The sequence below is a fragment of the Chlorocebus sabaeus genome, chromosome 1 (genome assembly GCF_047675955.1).
Source record: "Chlorocebus sabaeus isolate Y175 chromosome 1, mChlSab1.0.hap1, whole genome shotgun sequence".
NCBI classification, from domain to species: Eukaryota; Metazoa; Chordata; class Mammalia; order Primates; family Cercopithecidae; genus Chlorocebus; species Chlorocebus sabaeus.
In genome coordinates, this window is record NC_132904.1 from 99617818 (window position 1) to 99644814 (window position 26997).

At 33.7% G+C, this 26997-nt stretch overlaps 1 protein-coding gene across 3 annotated transcripts in view; it reads left to right on the top strand.

Annotated features, from left to right (window-relative positions):
- Window positions 1-26997, top strand: part of DYNC2H1 (dynein cytoplasmic 2 heavy chain 1) — a 370568-nt gene that overhangs the window by 20275 nt on the left and 323296 nt on the right. For all 3 annotated transcript variants that reach the window (XM_073020665.1, XM_073020669.1, XM_008020676.3), the window contains 16 exons: window positions 3570-3722; window positions 4341-4439; window positions 5511-5650; window positions 5736-5964; window positions 7136-7263; window positions 11579-11694; window positions 12319-12446; window positions 16486-16635; window positions 17647-17852; window positions 18776-18931; window positions 19020-19134; window positions 20297-20467; window positions 21358-21740; window positions 23435-23567; window positions 23666-23783; window positions 25696-25808. In XM_073020665.1, the coding sequence (XP_072876766.1) occupies window positions 3570-3722; window positions 4341-4439; window positions 5511-5650; window positions 5736-5964; window positions 7136-7263; window positions 11579-11694; window positions 12319-12446; window positions 16486-16635; window positions 17647-17852; window positions 18776-18931; window positions 19020-19134; window positions 20297-20467; window positions 21358-21740; window positions 23435-23567; window positions 23666-23783; window positions 25696-25808 (2538 nt within the window). The remainder of the gene's footprint in view (window positions 1-3569; window positions 3723-4340; window positions 4440-5510; window positions 5651-5735; window positions 5965-7135; window positions 7264-11578; window positions 11695-12318; window positions 12447-16485; window positions 16636-17646; window positions 17853-18775; window positions 18932-19019; window positions 19135-20296; window positions 20468-21357; window positions 21741-23434; window positions 23568-23665; window positions 23784-25695; window positions 25809-26997) is intronic.

Below are 26997 nucleotides of genomic sequence, written 5' to 3' on the forward strand. Positions count from 1 at the left end.
TTTTTGAAGTCTGTATTTTTAGTCTTCATAGACATGAAATGTTTGACAAAAATAGGCAGAAGAGGTATATGCCATTTTTTTTTTTTCTGTTTGTAAGTGGATAACTAGTTGTGTCAGGGTCCACAGGACCAGCCCAGGTTCTTTTATTTGCTTGGAGGATCCACAGGACTCAGTGTATGGTCATACTCATAGCAGTATTTATTACGGTGAATGCATACAAAGCAAAATTAGCAAAGGGAGAGGTGCATGATGGGGTGAAGTCCCAAGAAAACAGGTACAGACTTCTAAGAGTCCTCTCCCAGTGTAGTCACACAGGGCGTACTTATTTTTTGCAGCAACAAATTGTAACACATGGGAAATCTTGTGTTACTGGAGAAGATAGTTAGAGACTCAAAACCTAGGTTTTTATCAGGGGTGGTCACGTAGACACTTTCTGTCTAGTATGCACTGAAATTCCAAACTCCCAGAAGGAAAGCAAATATTCAGCATAAACCATATTATTCAGGTCCAGTGAGCCACTCTTATCAGTTAGAGTGGTAGGAACTCTTCTGAAATCTAAGTTCCCAAATGCCAGCTAAGGGGATTCTTTTAAGCACATCTTTTGAAGGATGGTAGTCAGACCTGCTATGTTAACTCTTTTCTGCACACTAGTTCTCAAGCTTAATAATTCTAGAATTTATATTATTCATATTATAGATGTTATTAAAAGCACTTTTTTTCTTGTTGGCAGAGATTAACATGAATTTATAATGCAAAGTTTAAAAACATAGGTAAACAAAAATAAAAAAATGTCGTATAATCATACCATCAAGAAATGACTGTTTAAAAAAGTCTGGTGTATATCCTTTCAAATATTTTTCTATGCATATTTTTGAAAATGTATTCATATTTTTAAAAAGTATGCATAGTTTTGGAAATGGAATCACACTTTATTATTTTTTACCTTTTTTCCCCTAATGTGTAGATCATTTTAGTTGTAAGCCCTTACAACTTTTTCTTCTAATAAATTTGTTTAAAATAACGTCTGTGATATTTCTGAGGAGGAAACTTATTTTGCAAAATTGTGCTGTGAGAAGTAAATAATTATATTTAACATGTTAAATGAGACACAGTAGTGCTTATAAAACTGGGATAGGTGTAGAGAGAACATTAAGGTTCTGTAAGATGTGCTGTCTACTTACTATATTGTAGAAAATTAGACTGTAATTTATTTATTTTCATATTTTCAAGCGATAGAACAGTAAGTGGTATATAGTAATTACTCAATAAATACTTTTTAATTCATCAGCTATTTATTGAGCACCTCCTATAATCCAGAGACTTACTATGCCTTCATTGACCACTTCAAGTGAAGTATAGAAACTTTTCTTCTATATAGATTTCTTCACTCTCTCTACTTTGATATATTTGTCTTAAATATTTTCCCTATATACATTGAAACCACATCAGATGGTGTTATAATTTTTCCCCCAGTCATCAAATATGGTTTAAGAAACTCGTGACAAAAAGTATAGCTTATTGTACAGTTATATTTTTTACTTATCCCAATATTCTTTTTTTTTTCTGAAGTTCTGTGCTCCTTTTGATATTTTTTCTTTCTTTAAAGAACTAACTTCCTTTAGCCATGGTTTAAGATTAGGTGTGCTAGTGACAAATTTGCTTATCTTTCCTTTGTCTGATAATGTTTTCCTGTTTTCCTTTTCACCCATTCCTGAAGGGTATTTTAACTAGCTATAAAATTCATATTTGACTTTTTTTTTTTTTTTTAGCACTTTAAACATTTTCCACTTCCTGCTGGCATCTGTGATTTCAGCTGACAAACTATTGTCATTCGAATTTGTATTCCTTTCTGAATAATGCATTGTTTCTCTTTGGCTCCTTTCAAGTTTTCAAAGAACCTTTGTCTTTAGTTTTCAGAAGTTTAATTATTGTCTAGGAAAGTATAGAATCCTTTTTTAAGTTTATCCTATTTGGAGTTTACTCAGCTTCTTGAATCTGTAGGTTTACGTCTTTTGCCAAATTTGTTAGGTTTTCAGTTACTGTCGTTTGAATGTATTGTTTTTCTCAGTTTTTCTCTCTTCTTCCTTTTAGGAAGCATGTATATATATACACATATACTGCTTAGAAAGCATGTATGTATATATATATAATCCTTGGAAGCTAATATATATATTAGCTCTTTTTTCTCAGAGCCTCTGTTCATTTTTCCCTTTATGTTCTCTTTATTGTTCAAATTAGGTAAATTCCATTGATTTGTTCTCAAATGTACTGATTATATCCTCTGACATCTCCACGCTGCTATTGAGCCCATCCAGCCAGTTTTACATTTGTTATTGTATTTTTCAGTTCTATATATTCCATCTAGTTTTTTTTATAATTCTATTTTTTTCTTGAGATTTTCTGTTTTTCAGTAGTTTCAAGAGAATTTGTAGTTGCCTGTTGAAGCATTTTTATGATGGCTGCCTTAAAATCCTTGTCAGATAATTCTTAGATTCATTTCAGGGTTCACATCTGTTATGTTTTCTCATTCTAGTTGTGATTTTTTTTAGCTCTTGGTAACACAGGTGATTTTCCCTTATATTCTGGTCATTTTGGATATTATGATGCACTGTATAATATTTAATTTTTATATTTTAGAAAGCAGTCTCTTTGGTGAGAGGCTTGGGTGTGTGCGTGTGTTGAGTTTCCTGCTGGGCCCTACAGTATCAAAGTGGAGCACTTGTACACTGACTCATTGCGGATTAGTGGAATGGAAGTTTAGTGCTCCATTTTTCTTTACTGATACCTTGTTGTGAAAGTGAGGCACCAACTTGGAGGCACCTTATTGCCTCCAAGCTGGGGTTTAAGCTCAGCTCCCTTCTGGGCCCTGTTGACTTTAGGGAGGAGGAGTTGAGGAGTGGAGGGCAGATTCACACTTTTCTGTTGCTGTGAGCGGGGGTGGGAGCTCAGCTCCTTGTTCAGCCTCATGAATATTACCTTGGCAAGGGGATTGGATCACTGCCTGCTTTTGCCAAATAGGTGATGGAAGATCCAACTTTCTACTTAGTCCCACTGAAATAGTAGAAAGGGGTGATTTTCTCTTTGGTGTTAAACTGCAATAGGATGTGTATTGCTAAAAACATTTTCTGTTGTTAGGCTGCTGTTTTCCTACCCCTTTATGGGCTTCTCCTGGAGCTTTTTTTAGTCTATGCCTGTCAGTGGTTCCAGATTGGAAGCTTCTCCAACGCCCTGTCCTGGATGTATAGGAGATCATAAGGAAACCCAGGTTTGTCGTGCCTTAATTCCTGAGGTTTCTAGGTTGTCTGCCTTCTTCATTCTTCCTTTCCGTCACCCTATGTGTGTTTGTTGTGTTATGTCTAGGGCTTTTCAGTTGTAAAAGGGAGAAGCTGGAAGAAATGGGCTACTCAATCTTTGCCAGACTGTCTTATCATTTATAAAGTGGAAAATTATTATGTGCTTTCTTTATTGCAGGTCAGAGTTGGGGATAATTGAACTTTTGATATAGAATATTGAAACTTTTGGAAAAAAGAAATACATATGCATACTAAAGGTTATTTATTGTACCATAGAATTCAAAAACAGGAAGTGGAGGGAAATCACAGATTACTTGGGATAATCCTAAAGAATTAGAAGGCTATATCCAAAAACTCCAAAATGCTGCTGAACGGCTCGCCACTGAAAATAGAAAACTGAGAAAATGGCACACTACATTTTGTGAAAAGGTATATTTTGTTTATAAAATTGAATAAACTATGAATGATATTACTTAAAAAGTCATTAAGATACAATTTTTAAAAACTTATTTTGGAATAATTTGAGGCTTAAAGTTGCAAAAATAGTACAGAGAAATCACAATTCCCCTTTGCCCAAATTCCCTGTTGTTAACAACTTATATAACCAGAGTAGTTATCAAAACCAGGAAACAGACTGTTTTCAATTTTACAATTTTCCACTAAAATTCTTTTTTTTTTTTTTTCTAGGATACAATCTAGAATCCAATTCTGCATTTAGTTGTTGAGTCTCTGTAGCCTCCCCCTCCTCAGTCTTTTCCTTATTTTTCATGACTTTGATGAGTACTGGTTAGTTATTTTGTAGAATCTCTCTTGATTTGGGTTTATATGATGTTTTCCCATATTAGATTAGGGCTGTCCTATTTTGGCAGGAGTAGCACAGAAGTGATGTTTTGCCCTTCTCAGTAGATTGGTCAAGTATTGATATATCTTGTATAGATTAAGTTAAGCTTGATCACTTGTTTAAGATGGTATCTGTCAGGTTTCTCCACTGAAAAGTTACTATTTTCCAGCAATATTTTGAGACTAGTATGCTCTAATTTTTCATAGGTGGTTGTTCTTATGAATATTGATCTGCTTCGGCAACAGCAGCGTTGGAAAGACGGATTACAAGAATTGAGAACTGGCTTAGCAACTGTAGAAGCACAGGTAGAGTGTGTTTTATTTTGTGTGTATACTTCGAAATATGACCTTTTCAGAAGGCAAATACAATATATGAACTGCCGAGAAGTTCATAAAAGTTACCTTTAAATCTTGCTAATAAATTCCTAATAGATTTATAATTTTTGACTGAATTATATATAACAACCATATATGAATGATCAATTTACATTTAAAAATATAAAAATAAGTTCCTGTAGTGTCTTATGGAGTGCCAAATTCCTCAATTCAGAATTTGTAGATTTTTGTCTTGGTATTTAAATATCTATCACTTGTTAGTTCTCTTTTAGGTGATTGTGACATCCATAAAAAACAAAGTTAAGTTTAGGTAGAATCCTAATGATTGAAATAATTTTATTTCAGATTTTTTTTTTCCTTTTTGGAGGTAAAATTTGAGTTTTATTCATATTTTGATATAATGGTTGATGCATATAAAGGTGGCTAGCACAAAGCCTCCTACATAGTAGATGGTGATAGAATCTTAGCGGAATATAAGTTAGATGTCTCACACATTTACATATATTTAATATTTTTCAGTTTTTATTACTTCAAGAAAAAGCAAAAGTACTAGAATTGATATATTTATGGTTGTATAGAAGCAAAAATGTATGTACATTCTTATGAGCAATCTAATATTTTAAATCTCTTATATTTTAAAATATGTAGTAGATTTACATTATGTAAGAACTGGGAATGGAAGAGAAGAGCTATACCTGATGGGAATTTTTGAAAAAGGACTAAGAAGTTCATAAAATAAACCAGTATTTGTTGTACTACATCATAAAGTCCAAATATAAAAGTCATTTAATATTTGCTTGCTTTTTAAATTGTGCTGATCTTTTAAAATACTATTTATAAGTATGAAGGTTAGATTTTCATATTTGTATCTAAATAAGCTTATACAGAGAGTGACAAAGATGTACCTGTTTTCACATATTTGAAGTGAGATGGTTTTATTTTTGTGATTATAAATGTGCATTATGTGACATGAAAGTATTAAATGAAAAATCCATTCTGCTGCCTAATTTCTAAATTAAAAATGTGAATGTAACATATTAGGGATTCCAAGCAAGTGACATGCATGCATGGAAACAACACTGGAATCATCAACTGTACAAAGCTCTGGAGCATCAGTACCAGATGGGCTTAGAAGCACTTAATGAGAATTTGCCAGAAATAAATATAGACTTAACTTACAAGTAAGATGTTTTTTAAACCCCAATTTAATGTTCAATGTGTAATTTTCTAATAATTTATGTTTTAAAGTTACTTATTTACTTTTAGACAGGGACGATTACAATTCAGGCCCCCTTTTGAAGAAATCCGGGCTAAATATTATAGAGAAATGAAGAGATTCATCGGCATTCCAAATCAGTTTAAGGGAGTGGGTGAGGCAGGAGACGAATCTATTTTTTCTATTATGATTGATAGAAATGCAAGTGGATTTTTGACGATTTTCAGCAAAGCAGAAGATCTGTTTAGAAGATTGTCAGCTGTTTTACACCAACATAAGGTATAGAACATGTAATGTTCCATCTTTGCATACTAAAATTATTTCTGATTGATTGAATTTACATTAAATGTATACATTAGTAGTTTATTAGTAGGCATAACATTAAAATATGGCAAACCAGAGAGCTGGATCCGTAGATACTTATACAACCTAGATTTACACTGCAGAAGAGAAAAAAGTTATGGGAACTTTTTTTTTTTTTGGTCTTTGACTATTTTGTGACAATTGAGAAACTTGTTTTTATTTGCTTTTTATTTTTTAGAATTGTTGTGTCAACTTGGCGGTTTGGGCATGGTGGCTCATACCTGTAATCCCAGCACTTTGGGAGGCCGAGGCTAATGGGTCACTTGAGTTCAGGAGTTTGAGACCAGCCTGGCCAACATGGCGAAACATCATCTTTATTAAAATACAAAAATTATCTGGGCGTGGTGGCGGGCATCTGTAAACCCAACTACCCTGGAGGCTGAAGTAGGAGAATCACTTAAACCAGGGAGGTGGGGGTTTCAGTGAGCTTAAATTGCACCACTGCACTCCAGGCTGGGTGACAGAGCGAGACTCCATCTCAAGAAAAAAGAAAAATTGTGTCAATTTAGAATGTGATATGGTTCTGTTGTGTCAATTTTAATTCTTCCTCTGAAGCCCTCAAATCTTACTGAAATCAGAGCGATTTAACAGCTTATTTCTGTTTAAGTATATCATCCCAACTAACTTTAGTTAGTTAGTATAAACTAATTGTATTTCTCATTTGTATTGATCCTAGACATATGACGAGAATTTGACCAGTGTCTTAACTGCCACTGCAATACTTCTGTATCTTAGATTTCTAGGATGAATCTGGACACTTTCAGATTTGTAGCATATAGTGACTCTTGGTTTTGCAGAAGTGATTCCACCTTTGAAGTTTTGTATATATTTAATTTGAGAAGACAATCTAAACAGAGGGTTTATATAATTTTCTTTTAAACAGTTTATGATCACTGCATTTGCGTATTAAATCTCTTTTTTTCTGTTTATTCTTTAGGCTGTGTGGTAATGATTATATTACTTAAATTGACACTTGAATACCTCATATTTGCCTTTTTTTGTTGGTTTTAATAGTTGGATCGATTCTATTATATGTTAACGTACTGGTTCTATATCTTCAATAATATATTTTTCTTCCTTTAAACAGGAATGGATTGTAATTGGACAAGTTGATATGGAAGCTCTGGTGGAAAAGCATCTTTTTACTGTACATGATTGGGAGAAAAATTTTAAAGCATTAAAAATAAAAGGGAAAGAAGTAGAACGACTTCCAAGGTATTGGAGGTTAATGTAGTACTTACGTACCATAATAATTTTTTGACATGGACAGTAAGGGAGCTCTCTACTTAGTGGTATTGAAGTCAGATCAGCTTCTTGCCTCCTCTAGATCTCAGCTATGACACTTGAGTATCATCTAGGTAGGGTGTTACAGAGAATAAAACAAGTTTTCCTCTAGAAGCTCTGCTGGCTGAGACCTATTAGGTAGAATAGACTAAAGAAAGAGGCTTTTATCTTGATCTGGTATGAGGAGCTATGTTTGATATGCATTGGCACAATCTCAGTACGGTTAGAAGCTACTGGTGAGAGCATACTAGAGAATATAAAGCTAGTGACATTTCACTCTGCTTTTGTACTGCTGTGCTTCCTTTCAAGATGTACAACATAGTGCTGCATTTAGATATTGCCCTAAATGTGGATAAAAGCCTCTAAGGGGCAACTCAGCTACTTGAGAATATAGCCTCCTTGGATCTGAAATACTCACCACCAGAACCACTCTTAGCAATAAGTTCCATGAAAGGCCTTGTGTAATCATACATATATCACCTGTAAAGGATAATATCACTTTTATTAATTTATGTTTTCATTCTTTCAATAAATACTTAGTGTTTATAAAATGCAAAACTTTGTGCTTTAGGAGTGCAAAGAGGAAGAAGACAGAGGACCTGAGATGAATTGCTTATTCTCTGGTAGTGCAATAAGACAAATATATTTGATGATTAATTCAAGTACACACAGGGGTTAAGTAAGTGGGCTCTGGAGTTAGGTAGCTGTTACCAGCTGCATGACTGACGGTCATTGAAATTGTGAACCTAAATTTCTTTATCTTTAAAATATTAGCAACAATAGTTATTAATCTCATAGTGTTTTGAGGATTGAGTAATTTCCATATAAGTAACTGGCACAGGGTATGTTTTCAATAAATGTGAGTTACTTTTAATTGTTATTAATATCAGGTGGAATAGTCTATATTCCATATTAAGACTGAACTAAAATTATGGGAATTCAGAGGATGATGACATCCCCTCTGTCTGGGGCAAAATCAAGGAAAATCTTTGTTAGGATAGTAACACTTGAACTAGGATTTTAACAGGTGCAAATGAAAATGGGAAGGTAAAAAAGAACCTCTTAGCAAAAGGAATTGTGTGCTGAAAATATGAAGTTGGTTAATTGAAAATTGTATTAGAGTTAATGTTTTATTAGGGACTAGAAGGAGATGATCCCGGAAAGGTATAGATAAGGTACACAAAATAGAGAATTTGGATTTTATTCATTTTGGGATGATTAGCTTTTAAAGGGTTCTAAACAGGAGTGTGTCAGTACCAAAGCTGTTCATTAGGAAATTTAATCTGGAAACACAGATACATGGTGGGATAAAGAGATCCTGGAGGCAGACCAGCTAGTCAGTCAGTCTTCCAGAAGACCAGTAATAATAATGATAATAATAATTATTATTTGAGACAGAGTCTTGCTGTGTCACCCAGGCTGGAGTGTAGTGGCATGATACTTGCTCACTGCAACCTCCGCCTCTTGGGTTTAAGTGATTCCCCTGCCTCAGCCTCCCGAGTAGCTGGGACTACAGGTGCACACCACCACACCCGGCTAATTTTTTGTATTTTTAGTAGAGGCAGGGTTTCATTATGTTGGCCAGGCTGGTCTCCAACTCTTGACCTCAGGTGATCTGCCCACCTTGGCCTCCCAAAGTGCTGGGCTTACAGGCATGAACCACCATAACCGGCCATAATAATTAATTGAATTACCTTATTGGATCTCAAAATGAGGAGGAGGAAATAGTATGAGGAATTAAGAAGTCTTATTTATTGGAGGAAGATGAGGTAGTAGGAATAGAAAGAGACAAATGACTTGAGGGTTTGAGCGTGGGTGATTTGGATACCGGTAGTACCATGAACGTTAGTTTAAAGTAAGGAAAAGATAGTGCTTTTGTAGTGCTTGCACATGGGGTTTTTCTTCTCTATTGGACCTTGCTTTTGATCCCAATCTTGACCATCTTCTTTAACTTAATGCTGTCACCTGACTGCGTAAGAACCTCTACTATTACCTCTACTATTTTTTTGTCCCTTGCTTTAGATAGCTTTCATATTTATGATCCTTACCAAAAGAAAAAACAAAAAACAAAAAACAACACCTATCCCACACTGTATTTTTCATTTTGCCATTTCTTGCTAACAAATTAACATGTATTCATCTAAGTGAATACACAAATATGCACATACAAACACACACATTTTATTGGTACTTTTTGGAAATATGCTGTAAGATTAGAAAAGCTGTATTATTATGATATGTTTTAGATAGTATCATAAGAAAATAATTTTTGAATATGCATCTTTGATATATGAGTCATCTTCCATTGCTATCTATGGCTGAACAGAATCTCAGTTTCATATTGTGAATATTTTCAAATGAAAGATGAATGTTAGCCTTGTCCACAGCATTCTGTAGTGAGTAAAACTTCTTTGCTGTAATTGTATCACTTTATGTTAATTCATTAGCAAAATACAGTATAATATAATCTTTTAGGTTTTCCAAAATCACGTATCTTCATATATCAAATATCGGAAATCATGACTCTTTATGTGTCAGGATTTCAGAAATTTTATAATTTCATGTGTCAAGAAAATTGGTTGTTATATATAGCTTTTGGTTGTTAAGAATTGTAGTTTAAATTTCTCCAGCTAGTAGGTGATTGAGAATAAATAAGTAAAACTTTAAAAGAAAATTATATTTTAAAATAAAATGGTACATAATTAAAACATATAATTTACCTCTTAAGGATCTCACCTGGCTCTATGCTTTAAGAAAGGCAAGTAGCTTTCCAAATAATCTTTTTGACCAAAGTTTTCAGATTTGTTTTAACTCTGTATAATTGAAGATAAATATGAGACTTTCCTCAGATGAGTGAGTCTGGTTCCGCTTCTCTTTGCTTAGAACGTTACAATTTGCATTGAGGTGCAATGGAAATAATTACTTGTTTAAAACTTTATCCTTGTTTTCTGATTATTAAAATAGTACATTTGTTTTATAGCTTGTTTTAAATATAGTAAAGTACAGAGACAATTCCTGTTAATATTTGATGTTTTGGACATATTAGTATATACCTTTATAAAATGTAGATTATATTATATCCTGCTGTTTGTTTTTTTTGAGACTGAGTCCCGCTCTGTTGCCCATGCTGGAGCGCAGTGGTGTGATCTCGGCTTACTACAACCTCTGCCTCCTGGGTTCAAGCGATTCTCCTGCCTCAGCCTCCTGAGTAGCTGGGACTACAGGCGTGCACCACCATGCCTGACTAATTTTTATATTTTTAGTAGAGACAGGAGTCTCACCATGTGGGCCAGGCTGGTGTTGAACTCCTGACCTCAGGTGATCCGCCTGCTTCGGCCTCCCAAAGTGCTAGGATTACAGGCCACCACGCCTGGCCTATCCTGCTATTTTTATGGAATATTATTTCATTGATAGTTTGCAATGTTATTATCTGCATGTCAAAAATGTGAGTTTTAATTATATGTATATTTAAAAATTTATTTTGCTGTTTCTATGTTTACCTTGTTTCAAACTTTTCACTATTATAGTTAGTGCTTTCATGAAAATACTTGTGTATAAATCTTGGAGTCTGCCTTGCAATTTTTCTTAGGATAAATTCTAAAGGTAGAGTTGTTAAGACAAAGGATATGCCAATTTAAAATTATTTGATATATACATTGCTCTTTACAAAGATTGCATTGTTTTATATTCTAACAGTTCTGGGAATTCTGTTTGCCCACACAATTGAAGATTCAAAGTAACCATTCATTACATTTTTTTCAGTTTGTTAAGTGTACAATGGTGTCTCATCGTTTTATTGTTTTAGTACTTTAACAGTCTAAATTTACTTTCTATCTATATTTAATTTTGTCTTATTTTTATTATTTGCATTTTGGCTGCAGGATAGTAAATTTATTTTATAAATATTTAAATAGGTGTATTACATGCTGTGACAAGAGAACTCATTAATATTTAAATATATTCTTTTGATACTTTAGTAATTCATAATGTACCACCTTTTTTTGAAGCTGATATATGCTGGATGATTAAACTTGTAGTATTATAACAAAATCATTGTTCAATGAAAAACTTCAAAATAGTATGTGTAAGGCATTTTTGCTAAATTGAATCTAAATGTGCTTAAAAGATCACTATGTTACTGTTGATATACATTTTTAAGTGTATTACATGAAATCGTTATTATATGAGACTCTTTTCCTCTAATTAGTCTTTTCTATATCAAAATATGTCCATTGACATTTTTCAGTGCTGTCAAGGTAGATTGTTTAAATATTAACTGCAACCCTGTGAAGACTGTGATTGATGATCTCATCCAGAAGTTATTTGATCTGCTTGTTCTTTCTTTGAAGAAGTCCATACAGGGTAAAGACACATTTTAATTTTAATTTTTACTTAATTTGATATGTAGAAGCATGTACTTTGAGAGTTATAAAATGTGAATTTCAATGATCATTAAAAACTAAAACTGAACTAATTTAAAAAAAAGCGGGAAAAGTCCATGTTCAATCTTCAAGAAGTCTAAAATGAAGACATCTTTATTATTTGCAGTCTGAGCTAGTATCAGATTGTTGCATTATGTAATTGAGAAAGGTAGGTAATTCTGGTATAATGTATTTCTGCTTATCTCCTCAAATGACAAAGTATTTTTCAAAATACCACAGTTTCTTCTTTTTCCTTTAAACTGAGATGTTTTAGTATGTTATATAAAAGACGAAAAATGTTCAGTAAAATTTACTAAACATGAGTGCATTTTAAGCTTGTCTTAACATTTTTAAATACAACGCAAAGCAACTAAACTTTCATGGGAAGAAATTTCTTTGCTTATTCCACATCTTGAAATTTTGTTTTATGAAAGCAAATGATAATTTAGAACTTATTGTATTCCATATACTGATTACTTCTATCACCCCTTGATTTAGAAATTATGTAATTTAGTATTTTGGATGGTAATAATTACATTTCTTGTATTTCAATGTTACCACTCAGCTCATTTACATGAAATTGATACATTTGTTACTGAGGCTATGGAAGTCTTAACAATTATGCCCCAGTCTGTGGAAGAAATTGGTGATGCAAATCTACGATATAGTAAGTTACAAGAACGGAAGCCAGAGGTGAGAATCACAAAGTAATATTATTATTATTATTACTTTCTTTATTTTTGAGTTGCAACCTACAGTTATAACTCTAAAGGTAATAGTGTGAATTATTTAAGTTTAGTCTTACTCTAACATGCCACATCATAAAACAGACTGCAAATATATCTAAAAATAATACCAAGTGTTACAGTTACTGTTTCATTACATCAATAGTGCATCAAAAGTATATTTATTTATTTACTTAAATATTTATTTTGAGATGGAGTCTTGCTCTGTCACCTAGGCTGGAAGGCAGTGGCACGATCTCGGCTCACTGCAACCTCTACCTCCTGGGTTCAAGCGATTCTCTTGCCTCAGCCTCCCGAGTAGCTGGGACTACAGGCACATGCCAATATGCCCGGCTAATTTTTGTATTTTTAGTAGAGGTGGGGTTTCACTATGTTGGCCAGGCTGGTCTCGAACTCCTGAAACCTCGTGATACAACTACCTTGGCCTCCCAAAGTGCTGGGATTACAGGTGTGAGCCACCGCGCCTGGCCTTATTATTACTTTTTACTGCATGGAATATGTTTAAATTAGGTAATTATATGTCATTATTTACAAATATATAATCTCAACATTATAAGGAGGTCCACAATAATCTGGCTCAACTGGTTAGCTCACGATTAGACTCTTGGCTGGGCATGGTAGCTCACGCCTGTAATCCCAGCACTTTGGGAGGCCAAGGAAGGCAGATCACGGGGTCAGGAGTTCAAGACCAGCCCGACCAACATGGTCAAATCCCGTATCTATTAAAAATACAAAAATTAGCCGGGTGTGGTGGTGGGTGCCTGTAATCCCAGCTACTCAGGAGGCTGAAACAGGAGAATCTCTTGAACCAGGGAGGCGGAGGTTGCAGTGAGCTGAGATCGCACCACTGCCCTCCAGCCTGGGTGACAGAGCAAGACTCGGTCTCAAAATAAATATGTAAGTAAATAAATAAGTAGACTTTGATGCACTATTGGTGTAATGAAACAGTAACAGTAATACTTCGTATTATTTTTAGATATATTTGCAGTCTGTTTTATGACGTGGCATGTTAGAGTAAGAGTAAACTTAATTCACACTATTACCTTTAGAGTTATAACTGTAGGTTGCAAAAGTATGAAGTTAAGAGCTAAACTAGGAGTACACATACATACATGCATATATAATGGAAGAGCTCATAATTAAATACAAAGGAGAATGGTAAAGATTCATAGAAAACTATCCAGAAGGCTAGAGCCCAGAATAGACAAGCCAAAGTTTTATAACATTATAGATGATTTTGGTTATATTTGGAGCAAGAAGGAGAAATAATTCAAATTAGTATACAAACTTATTTGCCCCCACCATGTGATAGACTTAAAATTATAAAGAGAGTTTCAAGGTGCATAAAATACCACCTCAATGGAAAGAATTACAGACTTTTGTGTGATAGACTTAAAGGTATTAAAGAGGATTTACAGGTGAATAAAATAATGTATCTGTCTTGTAGAAGGAATTAGCTAAAATAGGAATGGTTATGAGCTGTGGCAGTTAGCAGAGGCATTTGACTGTTATGTATGGATCACCATACTAGGTGTACTAGGAGTTGGGGATGCAGCTGTGAAAATATTCTATTCTCATGGATCATATGTGTATGTGTATGTGTGTGTTTGTGTGTGTGTGTGAGAGAGAGAGCAAAAGAGAGGATTTTGAGAGAGAGAGAGGAGAGAAGTGAGGATGAGTATGCTCAACTAGGGGATATTACTTAGGGTTGGTGATCATGGGATATCTTCTCAGAGACATGACATTTGAGCTGAGACCTGACAGATAAGAAAGAGCCAACCATTCTGAGATTTGGGGACAGATCATTCCAAAAAAGGATGAATAGCATGCACAAAGATCTTAAGGTAGAGAAGAAGCTTGGTATGCTTAAGGAACAGAGAGATGTAGACATCAAGAGAGTTAATTATTAAGAGAGCATAGTATTCAAGGAAGAGAATGAATCGTATGAGGTGCTATTGGAAAGAGGCAAGTCCAGATTACGAAGATACTTTTAGACAATCATAAGAAGTTTGTATTTTATTCTGAGTGTAATAAGAAAGTCTTTAGAGGGCTTTAAGTGGGGGAGTGACAGAATGTCTCTGACATTTTGAAGTGATGGCTTTAGCTGTTCTGTGGAAAATGAATTGGAGGGAGACAATAGCGGTGGCCAGGCCAGTTAGTAGGATATTACAATATGATAGACAAGAAATGATGGAAACTTGTATCATGTAGTAGTAGTGGAGATAGAATTGGAGAGATTGATGATGTGTGGGGGTGGGTGTGGTTAGAGAAAGACAAATCAAAATGTCTCCTAGGGTTTTGGCTTGAGCAGCTGGGAAAGGATTGGTGCCGTTTCCTGAAATAAGGATGACTAGAGGAGCAACTGGAGTTTGGAAGTGGTGGAGATTAAGTTGTCTGGTAGAAATTGAATGAGGAATGTAGAATTTAGAGTAAAGGTAAGGACTACAAATACAAATTTTGAAGTGTTCTTTCGATATGTGATATTTAAGCCTGGGGATTGGCTTAGATCAACTGGTAGATAACAAACACAGTAAGACCAGGCTTGAACTTTGCAAAATTTAGACTTCAAGCATAGGAGGAGGAGCAAAGGAGATGAATGGAGTTGGAGGAAAGACAAGAGATTGTAGTGTCACAAAAGCTAAGAGGAGAAATTGATGTTGTTTGCCGGGAACAGCAAGCAATTAGGTATTATAAGAGGTAGTACGGGGCATGAGATAATAAAAGATAATAAAAGTACCTATAAGAGGTAGGAAGTGGCATGAGCTAATAAAAGAACTAGGCAGAATATTCATGTGACCCATATCAAGGACCTTAGAATCTCATATTCTGTGGGCATTAGGGAGCTGTTGCTGGGTTTTATATAGCAAGGTATTATATAATTCTCTTTTGGTATGTCTGTTTGTTGGTATGTGGATTTGAGGGGTAGGACTGGAGGTAGGTAGACTAGGAAACTATTGTGGTATGTTTTACAGGCTAACTGGAGTTCCGTTCACGTGTAGAAAAATTAAAATCCTGAGGTGGTCCAATCGTAGTTCACTGCAGCCTCAAACTCCTGGGTTCAAGCAGTCTTCCCTCTTCAGCTTCCTCAGTAGCTAGGAGTACAGATGTGCACCACCATGCCCAGTTAATTTTTAAATATATTTCTTTAGAGATGCGTTCTCACCATGTTGACTAGGTTAATCTTAATCCCCTCACCTCGGCCTCCCAAAATGCTAGGATTACAGGTGTGAGCCGCCAGACCTGCCCAATTGAGTTATCTTTGAATTTCCTTTGTTGTCTGATTTATTATGTATGCATAGTGATATTTAAAAATGTTTAAATGGATTTTATTGCTTTATTGAATAGTAAAAGTACAGATATTAATTATCAGATACTGTTGTTTTACAGAGTTTTAAAAGCCTTAGAGGCAATTCCAGCAGTTTAGCACCCATTGACTTACACCCAAACTGTTTAACAAACTGTTAGCTATATACAACCTAGGACACTTCATTTAAAAACCCTGAATGTAGGAGCTTAATTTCACTTCTTTAGTAGTCTGTTTCTTAAGTACCTTTTTTTCATGACTTTCCTTCTCTATTAAGTAGGATAGTTTAGTTAACTTATGCTCTTAGATAATCACTAATTTTAGCTCCTTTAGAAACCTCCTTTGCATTTTCTTGTGAATGGAACATTTATAATAAGAACTTTACTTTGATAAACTATAGTATTATCTTTATGGATTTCATTTAGTCTCATATTACTACTTTATCTTTTTTTAACCTCTGATGTTAGAGTGCCTTGGTTGAATTTGTGTATACTAAAAAAAAACCATCAGAGTTTATATCCAGGAATTTTCCACCAAATCAGAATATATAGGAATTTAACAAATTGTTTAAATGCAAAAATCTTAATTTAAAAAATAAAGTCATGAAACAAAAATTAAAATAAATGGAATCTTAAGAGATTTGATAAAATAGGTTGTTATTCACTTTTTTTTTAACCTTTAGATTTTGCCCTTATTTCAAGAAGCGGAAGACAAAAACAGACTTCTACGAACTGTGGCTGGTGGAGGTTTAGAAACAATTAGTAATTTGAAAGCTAAGTGGGATAAATTTGAGTTAATGATGGAAAGTCACCAACTTATGATTAAAGACCAGGTTAGAACTTTTAGTTTTTTATTAAAATGGGAACTTTTTTCTCACTTAAGTTTTCTTGCTTATCTTTTATTCCTTTATAGCCCAGGTTTATAATAATTTAATGTGGCTGTTGAAATTGACCTCCCTGACTACTTTTAAAGTAAAATGCTTTATATAAATGATGATTGTTTCACATGATTTTTCTTTACTTCCTATCATACCAAGAAGAAACCAGTGTCTTTGAAATGTAGCATTATTTGTAGTCTTATGGATGAATTTATTGCTTACCTACTAGGTATGACTTGTTTATTTCTGAAACTCATGTTTTCTTTAATTACTAAATTTATTAGGATATCAGTTTAACTGCTCTAATGGAGACCCCAAAAATTGTAGCTTATGTTTCTCTCTCACATTATAAGCTGCTATGGTGCCTCTGCTCTGTAACTTTGTCCGAGTCCCAGGTTTTGTCAATCTTATTTGTCTGTTATCTCCAGCGTATTGTCCAGGATGGGTTATTACCACATTCAGTTGATACCTACTAGGGTCAGAAGAGAGGGAAAGAGAAAAGGGCACCATCTGTCTTTTAAGGACACAACCTGCAAGTTGCACATATCTACTGCACTCGTATTTTATTGACCAGAAGTTAGCCTTAGGGCCCAGTCCTTAGCTGCATGGGAGACTGGACAATGCCTTCCTTAATTTAGCAGCTATATACTCGGGTAGAACAATCAGCAGTCATCAAACAAACATTTTTAAATTATCTTACCTTTGTCGTTAGTTGTACTAGGTGTGGTTAATCACATGAATGATTTTTAAATGATGTTATTTGAATGTTATCTCTTGTTATTATAAATTTATGGTCTAATTTATATCTGAATTATTTTATTGAACTTGGAATTAATAATTAAAATACCATCCTTTGAAAAGTTGACATTGGTCATTGATACTTTTTCACTTTTAAATAGAAAATAATGTGAACCCAAAATGAGATTTTACTCTGCATTAAATTATTTAAACTTTATTGGCTTATAGATTGAAGTGATGAAAGGAAATGTGAAATCACGTCTTCAGATCTATTATCAAGAACTGGAAAAATTTAAAGCTCGTTGGGACCAACTAAAGCCTGGTGATGATGTTATTGAAACTGGCCAACATAATACTCTTGATAAAAGTGCAAAGTTAATAAAAGAGAAAAAAATTGAGTTTGACGAGCTTGAAGTCACAAGAAAAAAGCTGGTGTATGTTTTTTCTTTAAAATTGATACTGCTCATTTTGGAAAAACAATTTATATATCAAGCTAGTAATTTTCTTGTGTCTGTTATCTTGATACCTTTCCTCATAAACTTCATCAGTTTTTAAAATACAAATAATAAGCATTCATGTACTGTTGTCTTAGGAGTCATAGTTGTGTTACATAAGGATATTAAGAGAAAGCAAATTTCAAGAAAGGCCTAGAAGATAAATTTACCTAGAAGTTATATCAGGGGGTTGGAATTGTCACTTTCTTTGAACTTCTCCTATTTAAAAATGAAATATATGTAATTTTCAGAAAAATTACTTTTAGTGCCTCTGAGAGAAAAATAAATCTAGCATAATACGTAATAATAAAAGTCTTCAAAGAAAAAAATGAGTTGTTGGCTTATAATAATATAAAGTATTAAATTTGAGCACTGCTTTAGGTTCTATTTAAGTAGATGCTTTCATAAGTGAGTGAAGTGAGTCAGTTTTGTTACCATAATTACTAAATGGCATACTGACCAGATGAAGGATATCTTATACTCTAGAAGCTTGCCCTTTCAACTGAGAAGAGTATTCTTTTCCCAAATTAATCTGTAGATTTATACAATCTTGAATATTTACATATATAAAATATGTATTATGTACATATAAATCTCTCTATATTACCAACTCAATTTTGACTTCTTTGGATAAAATGTATATTAATGAATTTATAGAGTTCATATATGAGTAGGTAAAGTAAAATTCTCAGATAGGTAGTTTCTTCATGTGCTTTATTGTAGTTTCTTATTGTAGGTCTATTAAACATACACATGTGGGTATATACACACATACAAGGATTGGAATTAAATAACTTAATGATACTTAACAGTATCAATATTTCTGTTTTTAAAATTTAATATTCCAATATTTGTTTCTATAGTGATGATTGCCATCATTTTAGACTAGAAGAGCCTAATTTCTCCCTGGCAAGTAGCATCTCTAAAGATATTGAGAGCTGTGCACAAATTTGGGCCTTTTATGAAGAGTTTCAACAAGGATTTCAGGAAATGGCCAATGAAGACTGGATCACTTTTCGGTTTGATTCAAAAACAATATTTAGACTAATAATTTGGTTGTTTTATTTTTGGATGTAAACTTTGCAATGTGTTTTTGGTATTTTATAGGACTAAGACATACTTGTTTGAGGAATTTTTGATGAACTGGCATGACAGGTTAAGGAAGGTTGAAGACCATTCAGTGATGACAGTGAAATTACAATCAGAGGTTGACAAATATAAAGTAAGATTGTTTTACTTATTTTGCTAGTTAAAAACAATGTTTGGAGCTTTTGTCTTTTTCTTATGTAGTGACTGAACTACATAATTTTTTTTTTTTTTTTTGAGACGGAGTCTTGCTCTGTAGCCCGGGCTGGAGTGCAGTGGCCGGATCTCAGCTCACTGCAAGCTCCGCCTCCCGGGTTCACGCCATTCTCCTGCCTCAGCCTCCGGAGTAGCTGGGACTACAGGCGCCCGCCACCTCGCCCGGCTAGTTTTTTGTATTTTTAGTAGAGACGGGGTTTCACCGTGTTAGCCAGGATGGTCTCGATCTCCTGACCTCGTGATCCACCCGTCTCGGCCTCCCTAAGTGCTGGGATTACAGGCTTGAGCCACCGCGCCCGGCCTGAACTACATAATTTTACTTTATATGTTTTTCAAGTAAATTATTCCATTTCATGAAGAAAATAGGAAATACAGAGTAAACCACAAAAATTATTGATATTTCGGGTGGGTGCGGTGGCTCACGCCTGTAATCCCAGCGCTTTGCGAGGCTGAGGAGGGCGGATCCTGAGGTCAGGAGATCGAGACCATCCTGTGAATGGTGAAACCCTGTCTCTACTAAAAATACAAACAATTAGCCAGGTGTGGTGGTGGACACCTGTAGTCCCAGCTACTTGGGAGGCTGAGGCAGGAGAATGGCATGAACACGGGAGGCGGAGCTTGCAGTGAGCCGAGATGGCGCCACTGCACTCTAGCCTGGGCGACAGACCAAGACTTCGTCTCAAAAAGAAAAAAAAAAAGAAAGAAATTACTGATATTTCTACTACCAATGAGAAAGAAGTTATAAGAAATTTATGTTAAAGTTAAAAAACAGAGTGTTTATACATTCCAGTCCATCATGGGTCCTATCCTATAATAATAAAAATAGAGATAGTCTATGTCATGTTTTAAAATATATTAAACTACAAAGGGTAATTTGTGTGTATCCATAGCAACATTTAATCAAAAGCTTTATACAATTCTGTTTAAGAATATGATTTTAAGATTATTAAACAAGAGGATGGAGTAATTAAAATTTTGGTAACTAATAAGCATAAAAGTAAATACTAATTTACATTTTGCTAATATATGTATATGTGTATACGTATGACTTTTTTCTTTTTTCTTTTTTTTTTTTTTAACAGATCGTAATTCCTATCTTGAAATATGTGAGAGGGGAGCATCTTTCTCCAGATCACTGGCTTGACCTTTTTCGTCTCCTTGGACTTCCTAGGGGGACTAGTCTAGAGAAACTACTGTTTGGTGATTTGCTCAGAGTAGCTGATACAATTGTAGCCAAAGCTGCGGACCTTAAAGTATGACTCACTTTTATAAATATTCCATAAGTCTGGCCTTTTTTAATATACAATATTGCTTCATATTTTGTTTAAATACAAAAAAACTAGTCCTTTAAGGGAATCAGCTTTAATCAAAAAGTAAACAAACACAAATCATTTTACATAAAAGAAATAAAAAAATTATGTGATATGTTACACATAGAAGCTAGAGGATACACAAATCCAGAGAGCTAAACCAAGAATCAGTTTGCTAATCAGGTTTAGAAAAGGTCTCAGGTAAAAGTAAAAGTTGCCACAATTCTATTACAAGTGACAGACTTTTAGTGTTTTGTTCTGGCCATTCAAAAATGTAAGGACTCTTGATGTCAAATTGTTTTATTTCCTATCCAAAAAATAAACCTTTGTGTTTGTTAATAACCCTGGAATATTTTAAATAATCTTGAGAAGTTATGAAGCATGAGTCTTGCAGAAGATAACTCTAGTTGATTGTTAATCATTTTAGATGTATCAGAACCTGCAATAAGATTACAGTGTAATTCCTGAATTTCTTTTGTTCCAAATATGGGCCTTTTAGTCTGTAAGACTTTAAATAAGCCAAACTAGTTTTGTTTTTTGTGACAGATGCCTTAATTTTTTGCTTTTCTTTTAGAGAAGTAAAAAGCATAAGGCAGAACTTTGTATGTATTTTGACCATGTGAACCAGGATACTTAGTATCTTACATGATTTGATAAAATAGCCAGTAATTTTCTTGGGTTGCATGTAAAATAGAGTCACTTAACTTTTTTTTTTTTTTTGCCTTATGGTGAAAAGTCAGATAAAATATATTTTTCATAAAATACTTTTCTGTTATTTACTTATGTGATAATTAATGTTGAACTAATAAACATGGATATTTTGTGTTAAATAGGATTTAAATAGTCGGGCGCAAGGTGAAGTTACAATCAGAGAAGCTTTACGTGAACTTGATCTTTGGGGAGTTGGAGCAGTGTTTACATTAATTGATTATGAAGACAGCCAAAGTCGAACTATGAAGCTGATTAAAGACTGGAAAGATATAGTAAATCAGGTTGGAGATAATAGATGCCTTCTTCAATCCTTGAAGGATTCTCCTTATTATAAAGGATTTGAAGATAAAGTATCAATTTGGGAAAGAAAACTTGCAGAGTTAGATGAATACCTGCAGAATTTAAATCATATTCAGAGAAAGTGGGTGTATTTGGAACCCATTTTTGGTCGTGGAGCATTGCCAAAAGAACAGACACGCTTCAACAGAGTTGATGAAGATTTTAGGTCAGTACAAGGATGTAAGACATAAACACATATGGTAGCTTTTTTTTTTTAATTAATTCATATCGTGAAGTGCTTAATAAAGGCAAATTACTTTTACATTATTGGTATCCTCTGTGTATTCAAACTCTTTCTCTAGAGGATCCTTTTGAGAAGCTTTCTCTAGTGGATCTTCTCATTCAAGCATTTACTTCTTGAACCATTATGGTGTGGTCTCTGTTATTACTACTCTACTTAATAATACATACTTCCTAAAATCACCAATTACTTTCCTGTTTTAAATTCAAAGGGCATTTTTCATTTTTTATTTTACTTTATCTCTCATTAGGATTTAATAGAGTTGAGCATTTCTTCTTTCTTAGAAAGTCTCTTCCGTTGGCTTTTGTGATATTGTCCTCTTTTGGTTTTCTGTCTCTCTAGTTCTACACATAGTTCCTAGTCCTTAGCTGTCTCCAAACCTTTAGATGTAGTCATTCTCCAGTCTTCAGCCTTTGATTTTGTTCTCACTGTATTCTCAGGTAATCTTAACCACTGCCAGCATCAGTTCTCTTTTATGTGCTTAGGTCTCCTCAACTTACATGTACAGCCCATATTTCTCCTCTGAGCCCCAAATCTAGCAAACATGCTCAAACAGTAGGCTAAAACTGAATTCATGAGCTTAATTTACCAGTTCCTTTCCATCAAATCTTTTTTCTTTTGGATTCCTATTTCAATAAATGGCCCAACCTAATTGTTGAAAGCAGAGACATGATGTATGACTTTGATATCTCCCTCTTTCTCCACTTTTACATACATTAAGTTGCCAAATTTTGTTGATTCTAACCTACTTAGTGTATCTTGAACCTAACACCAGTGCAGAAGTATATCTGTACTTCTATTCTATTCTAATATTCTGTATCTCTCACTTGGATTACGCACATTAACCTTCTGACTTGCTTTTATATAAGTTTTTCACACAACAGCCAGAGTAATTGTTTAAAAATGCAAGTTCAGCACTTTCTTTTATTCCTGTGAATAAATCTTTAAAATAGTTTCCCATCGTGCTAGGGATAAAGCATGATCTGCTCCTTGTTCATTTCTGTATCCTTTTCTTGTGCTGCTCTCCATTTTGCTTTAGTGACTCTGGCTTTTAGTTTCTTGGACATACCTATCTTTTTCCCAGAATCTTTGCCAGAAACGACTTCTTCTCACTCACTTTTTCTTTTTATTCTTCACCCCCGTATCAATTTAAATTACTTCCTTAAAGAAGTCCTAGGTTATGCGTTGCCCTATTAGCCATTTTAGTGGCTAAAATACCTAAAAAGTATTTTAACTTTTTACTTTATTTATTTATTTATTTAACTTTTTACTTTATTTACTTTATTTATTTATTTTAACAGTACTTTCCTTTTCCTTTTTAACATTTATCGCAATTTTATTTAAATATTTCTAGAAATTATTTGATGTCTTTTGCTGTCACTGGAAGCTCTCTATTAGGGCTTAAAATTAGCTTAGCAAATGAAATATATAAGATAATTTATAATATGGAAAGTTAAAAATGGTAGTGTATTAATTTTTAACATTCCTAGAGGTATAATACGGTTATAATAGTGTTACCTTTAGTTTGTTTTAAGCAGCTTAAAAAAAGTCTTAATCTCCTTTTTTTACCCCCCAAATTGTTAAAATAGATGTGAAGATACTTTTTTTTTCTTTTGTAGATCAATAATGACTGATATCAAGAAAGACAATAGAGTCACAACATTAACTACTCATGCTGGAATCAGAAATTCTCTACTAACAATACTTGATCAGCTTCAAAGATGTCAGAAATCATTAAATGAATTTTTGGAGGCATGTTTTTTAAGAAAAAAATATCATAAATTGTAAAGTACTTGATATCTTAATTATTTGGAAAAAAAAGCTATTTTTTTTGTTTCTATTTTTATTAGGAAAAACGCTCAGCATTCCCAAGATTTTATTTTATTGGTGATGATGACTTATTAGAAATACTGGGCCAGTCTACTAACCCATCAGTGATTCAGTCTCACCTTAAGAAACTTTTTGCTGGTAGGAGTCAACATTTATTTAACAGATATTTATTGAGTTTCAGCTGTCTGTCAGGCCTGATATTATGCTCTTAAGTAGACTACTGAATACAGTAGTCAGTTCATAGATCCAAATACAGTTCCTTTACCCAAAGAATGTACAGTTTAATAGGGGAGACAAGGTTGTAAGTTAACAAATATAATATAGCGTGACAATTCTGGTGAGTGACATAAGTATGTGGTGCTATAGCTCCATCTGTGAGGGCATTTAGCTCAGTTTTAGGGCATCATGAATAAGTGACATCTAGGGTGATATCTGAAGAATGTATAGGCCTTAGTTAGAAAAAGGTAGGCAGGCAGTGGGAATAGGCTGTTCTAAGGCCTGGAGTGAAGGAGAATATGCCCCTTCCTTATTGAATTTAAGGTCTCCTGAATGACATCCAGGTGGAGATACTCCATAGGCAGTTATTGTCAGTGAAGAGACCTAGGTGAGAATGTAGGCATCATCTATATAGAAATAATAGTTAAGCTGTGGGAACAGGTGAGATTACGTGGGGGAAAAGTGTAATGTCAAATGATTTGATGTTGTAGAGTCACTTTAATGGGATACTTATTAGTGGCAAATGGAATAGGCTTATTACCAAAATAATGACTATTATTTTCTTAAAATACTTAATTTGCTTGGAAAGAGCAAGCAAATGAATGCTTCTATAGAGCAAACAGCTCTATAGAAAAGAGCTCTATTTTTCAAATTAAATTTATGAAGTAAAATAATTTTCATCATTTTAACTAATAATCAAGGATCAGCAAAATATAACCCACGGGCCAAATCTGGCTCACTACTTGTTGTTTTTTAAATAAAGTTTTGTTGAAACATAATCCTGCACAGTAATTTATGTATTGTTGTCTATAGCTGCTTTCATGCTATGAATGCAGTGTTGAGTAGTTGACACTGACCATATGGTTCATTAGACTTAAAATATTTACACTCTGGTCCTGTACAGAAATATTTATCAATTCCTGTGTATCTGAAGCTTTAGGATGCTTATATTTGTAAATATGATTTGGGCAATGGGAGGTAGTAGAAAACAAACACTTGGAATCTGAAGCCTTTCATTCAACCAATCTCTCTACTGTTTATTAATTGGTCATCAAATTACCTCTCTGAAATTTAGTTTTCTTCTTTATATTACAAATAATAATATAGTTTTTTTGTGAAGATCATAATTACATAGTATGTTCAAGTTTTTTTATATACTATAAAGTGATACGCAAATTTGGGGGAGGGGGAAGTCTCATTTGCTGTCAACACATTTACCTGTTCATGGGCATCTGGGTTATTTCCAGTTTTTGGCTATTATGAATAAAGCTGTTAAACAATCATACGAGTCTTTTTGTAGACATACATTTTTATTTGTATCGGATAAACACCTAGTTTTGGAACTGCTACGTCATATAGTAAGTATATGTTTAACTTTTTCAGAAACTGCCAAATCATTTTCCAGAGAGGTTGTAACATTTTTCACTCCCCCAAGAATGTGAGTTAGGACAGTTCTTACTGATTGGTATATACTAGTTGAGTAGGTTGCCTAAATTTCTTTTTCTGGAAAATGGTAGGACTGAATAAACAAACATATATAGAAATATCTAAATAAACATTCACAAATTTGACCAGCGAATCATGCCATGTATAGTTAGATATTGATAAGAAATATTTCAGATGAGTGATAAGAATATTGATCCAGAAAGTGATTTTTTTTTTCCCTCAGTAGGACATTTAAACACTAGGAGCACTATATATTATGTGGTATACATTATAATTCAATTATTATATATGTTTTAGGGCATATATTAACACTATTTGACACACATATATTGTATCTAATAATTATATCTAATCCTTTTGCATTTCAATTGTTGCTTTTATATTTCAGGTATTAACAGCGTTTGCTTTGATGAGGAATCAAAACATATAACTGCAATGAAATCTTTAGAGGGAGAAGTTGTACCTTTTAAAAATAAAGTTCTTCTATCAAATAATGTAGAAGTAAGCAATTCTTTTTCAAATATGAAAACAAAAAGAATTAACTATATATGAACTTTGTTTCTAAAATAATTTAGTCAATTTAGAGGGTAAAGTTGGTTAATTTAGGTATTTTAGGGAACTCAGCTCATATCTTAAAAAATGATTTGTTTTGTTAGTTTCAGAGTGTTTTGATTTTAAAAAGAATATGGATTTTTTAGTCTTTGGAAGGCAGCATGTAATTTTGAAAAGAACCTTGGCCTTGGAGTAAAAAAACTTAGATATTAATCTTAGCTCCATAACTTCATAGCTATGTGACTTAGAGTGTTGGTTTTCTAATCAGTAAAATGGTAATCTCAGTACAGTTGGAGTTTCTCTTATCCAAAGTATTTGGGACCAGAAGTATTTCAGATTTCAGATTTTGTTGGATTTTGGAATATTTGCATTATGTCAGTTCAGCATCCCTAATGTGAAAATCTAAAATGCTCCAATAAGCGTTTCCTTTGAGCATCATGTCAAACTCAAAAAGTTTTAGATTTTGGATTTTGAATTTTGGATTTTTGGATTAGGGATATTCAACCTGTAACTGTTGCAAAGACTTTCAGTTAAAAATTAGATGAGATAATTGGCTTTCAGTACACTATTTAGTGCTTGGAAAATGCTACTCAATAAATTTTAGATGTCTTTACTCTTTAAAATATGAATTTGTATAAGATAATTTGGGTGAACAAGTAAGCCAACAACTATCGATTAACTAGTTCTGCAGGACTGGAAGTAAACTGATCAAAGACCTATTATAGGCATATAGCTAAAACTAACTAGCAATAGATTGCATCACATGGAATTGTAATTTTTCAGTTTCAAATTATCTTCCAGCTGGAAGCCAGGGCCCATGCCTTGTCACGTGCATGTCCATACAGCCTAGCAAAATGTTTATTCCTGGTTAGGCTTCAACATTTTATTGGATATTGAGTACATAAATCAGTTGATTGAAAACCTGGGAGATTTGCTAATCATATTTGGTTAAGAGTTTTGTTGTTTTTTCTTTTGTAGTTTTGTTGGATGTACACAGAGAGACAGAGCTTAAATTTTAGCAACTGGGCTAGAGCAGGTATACCAGCAAAGGAAAAGTTGAAACTCTGGAAGCTTTATGATTGTTAGCAGAGAAGGTGTCTCTGTTGCCATGCACTGAGAGGCGGATTCTCATTCTTTA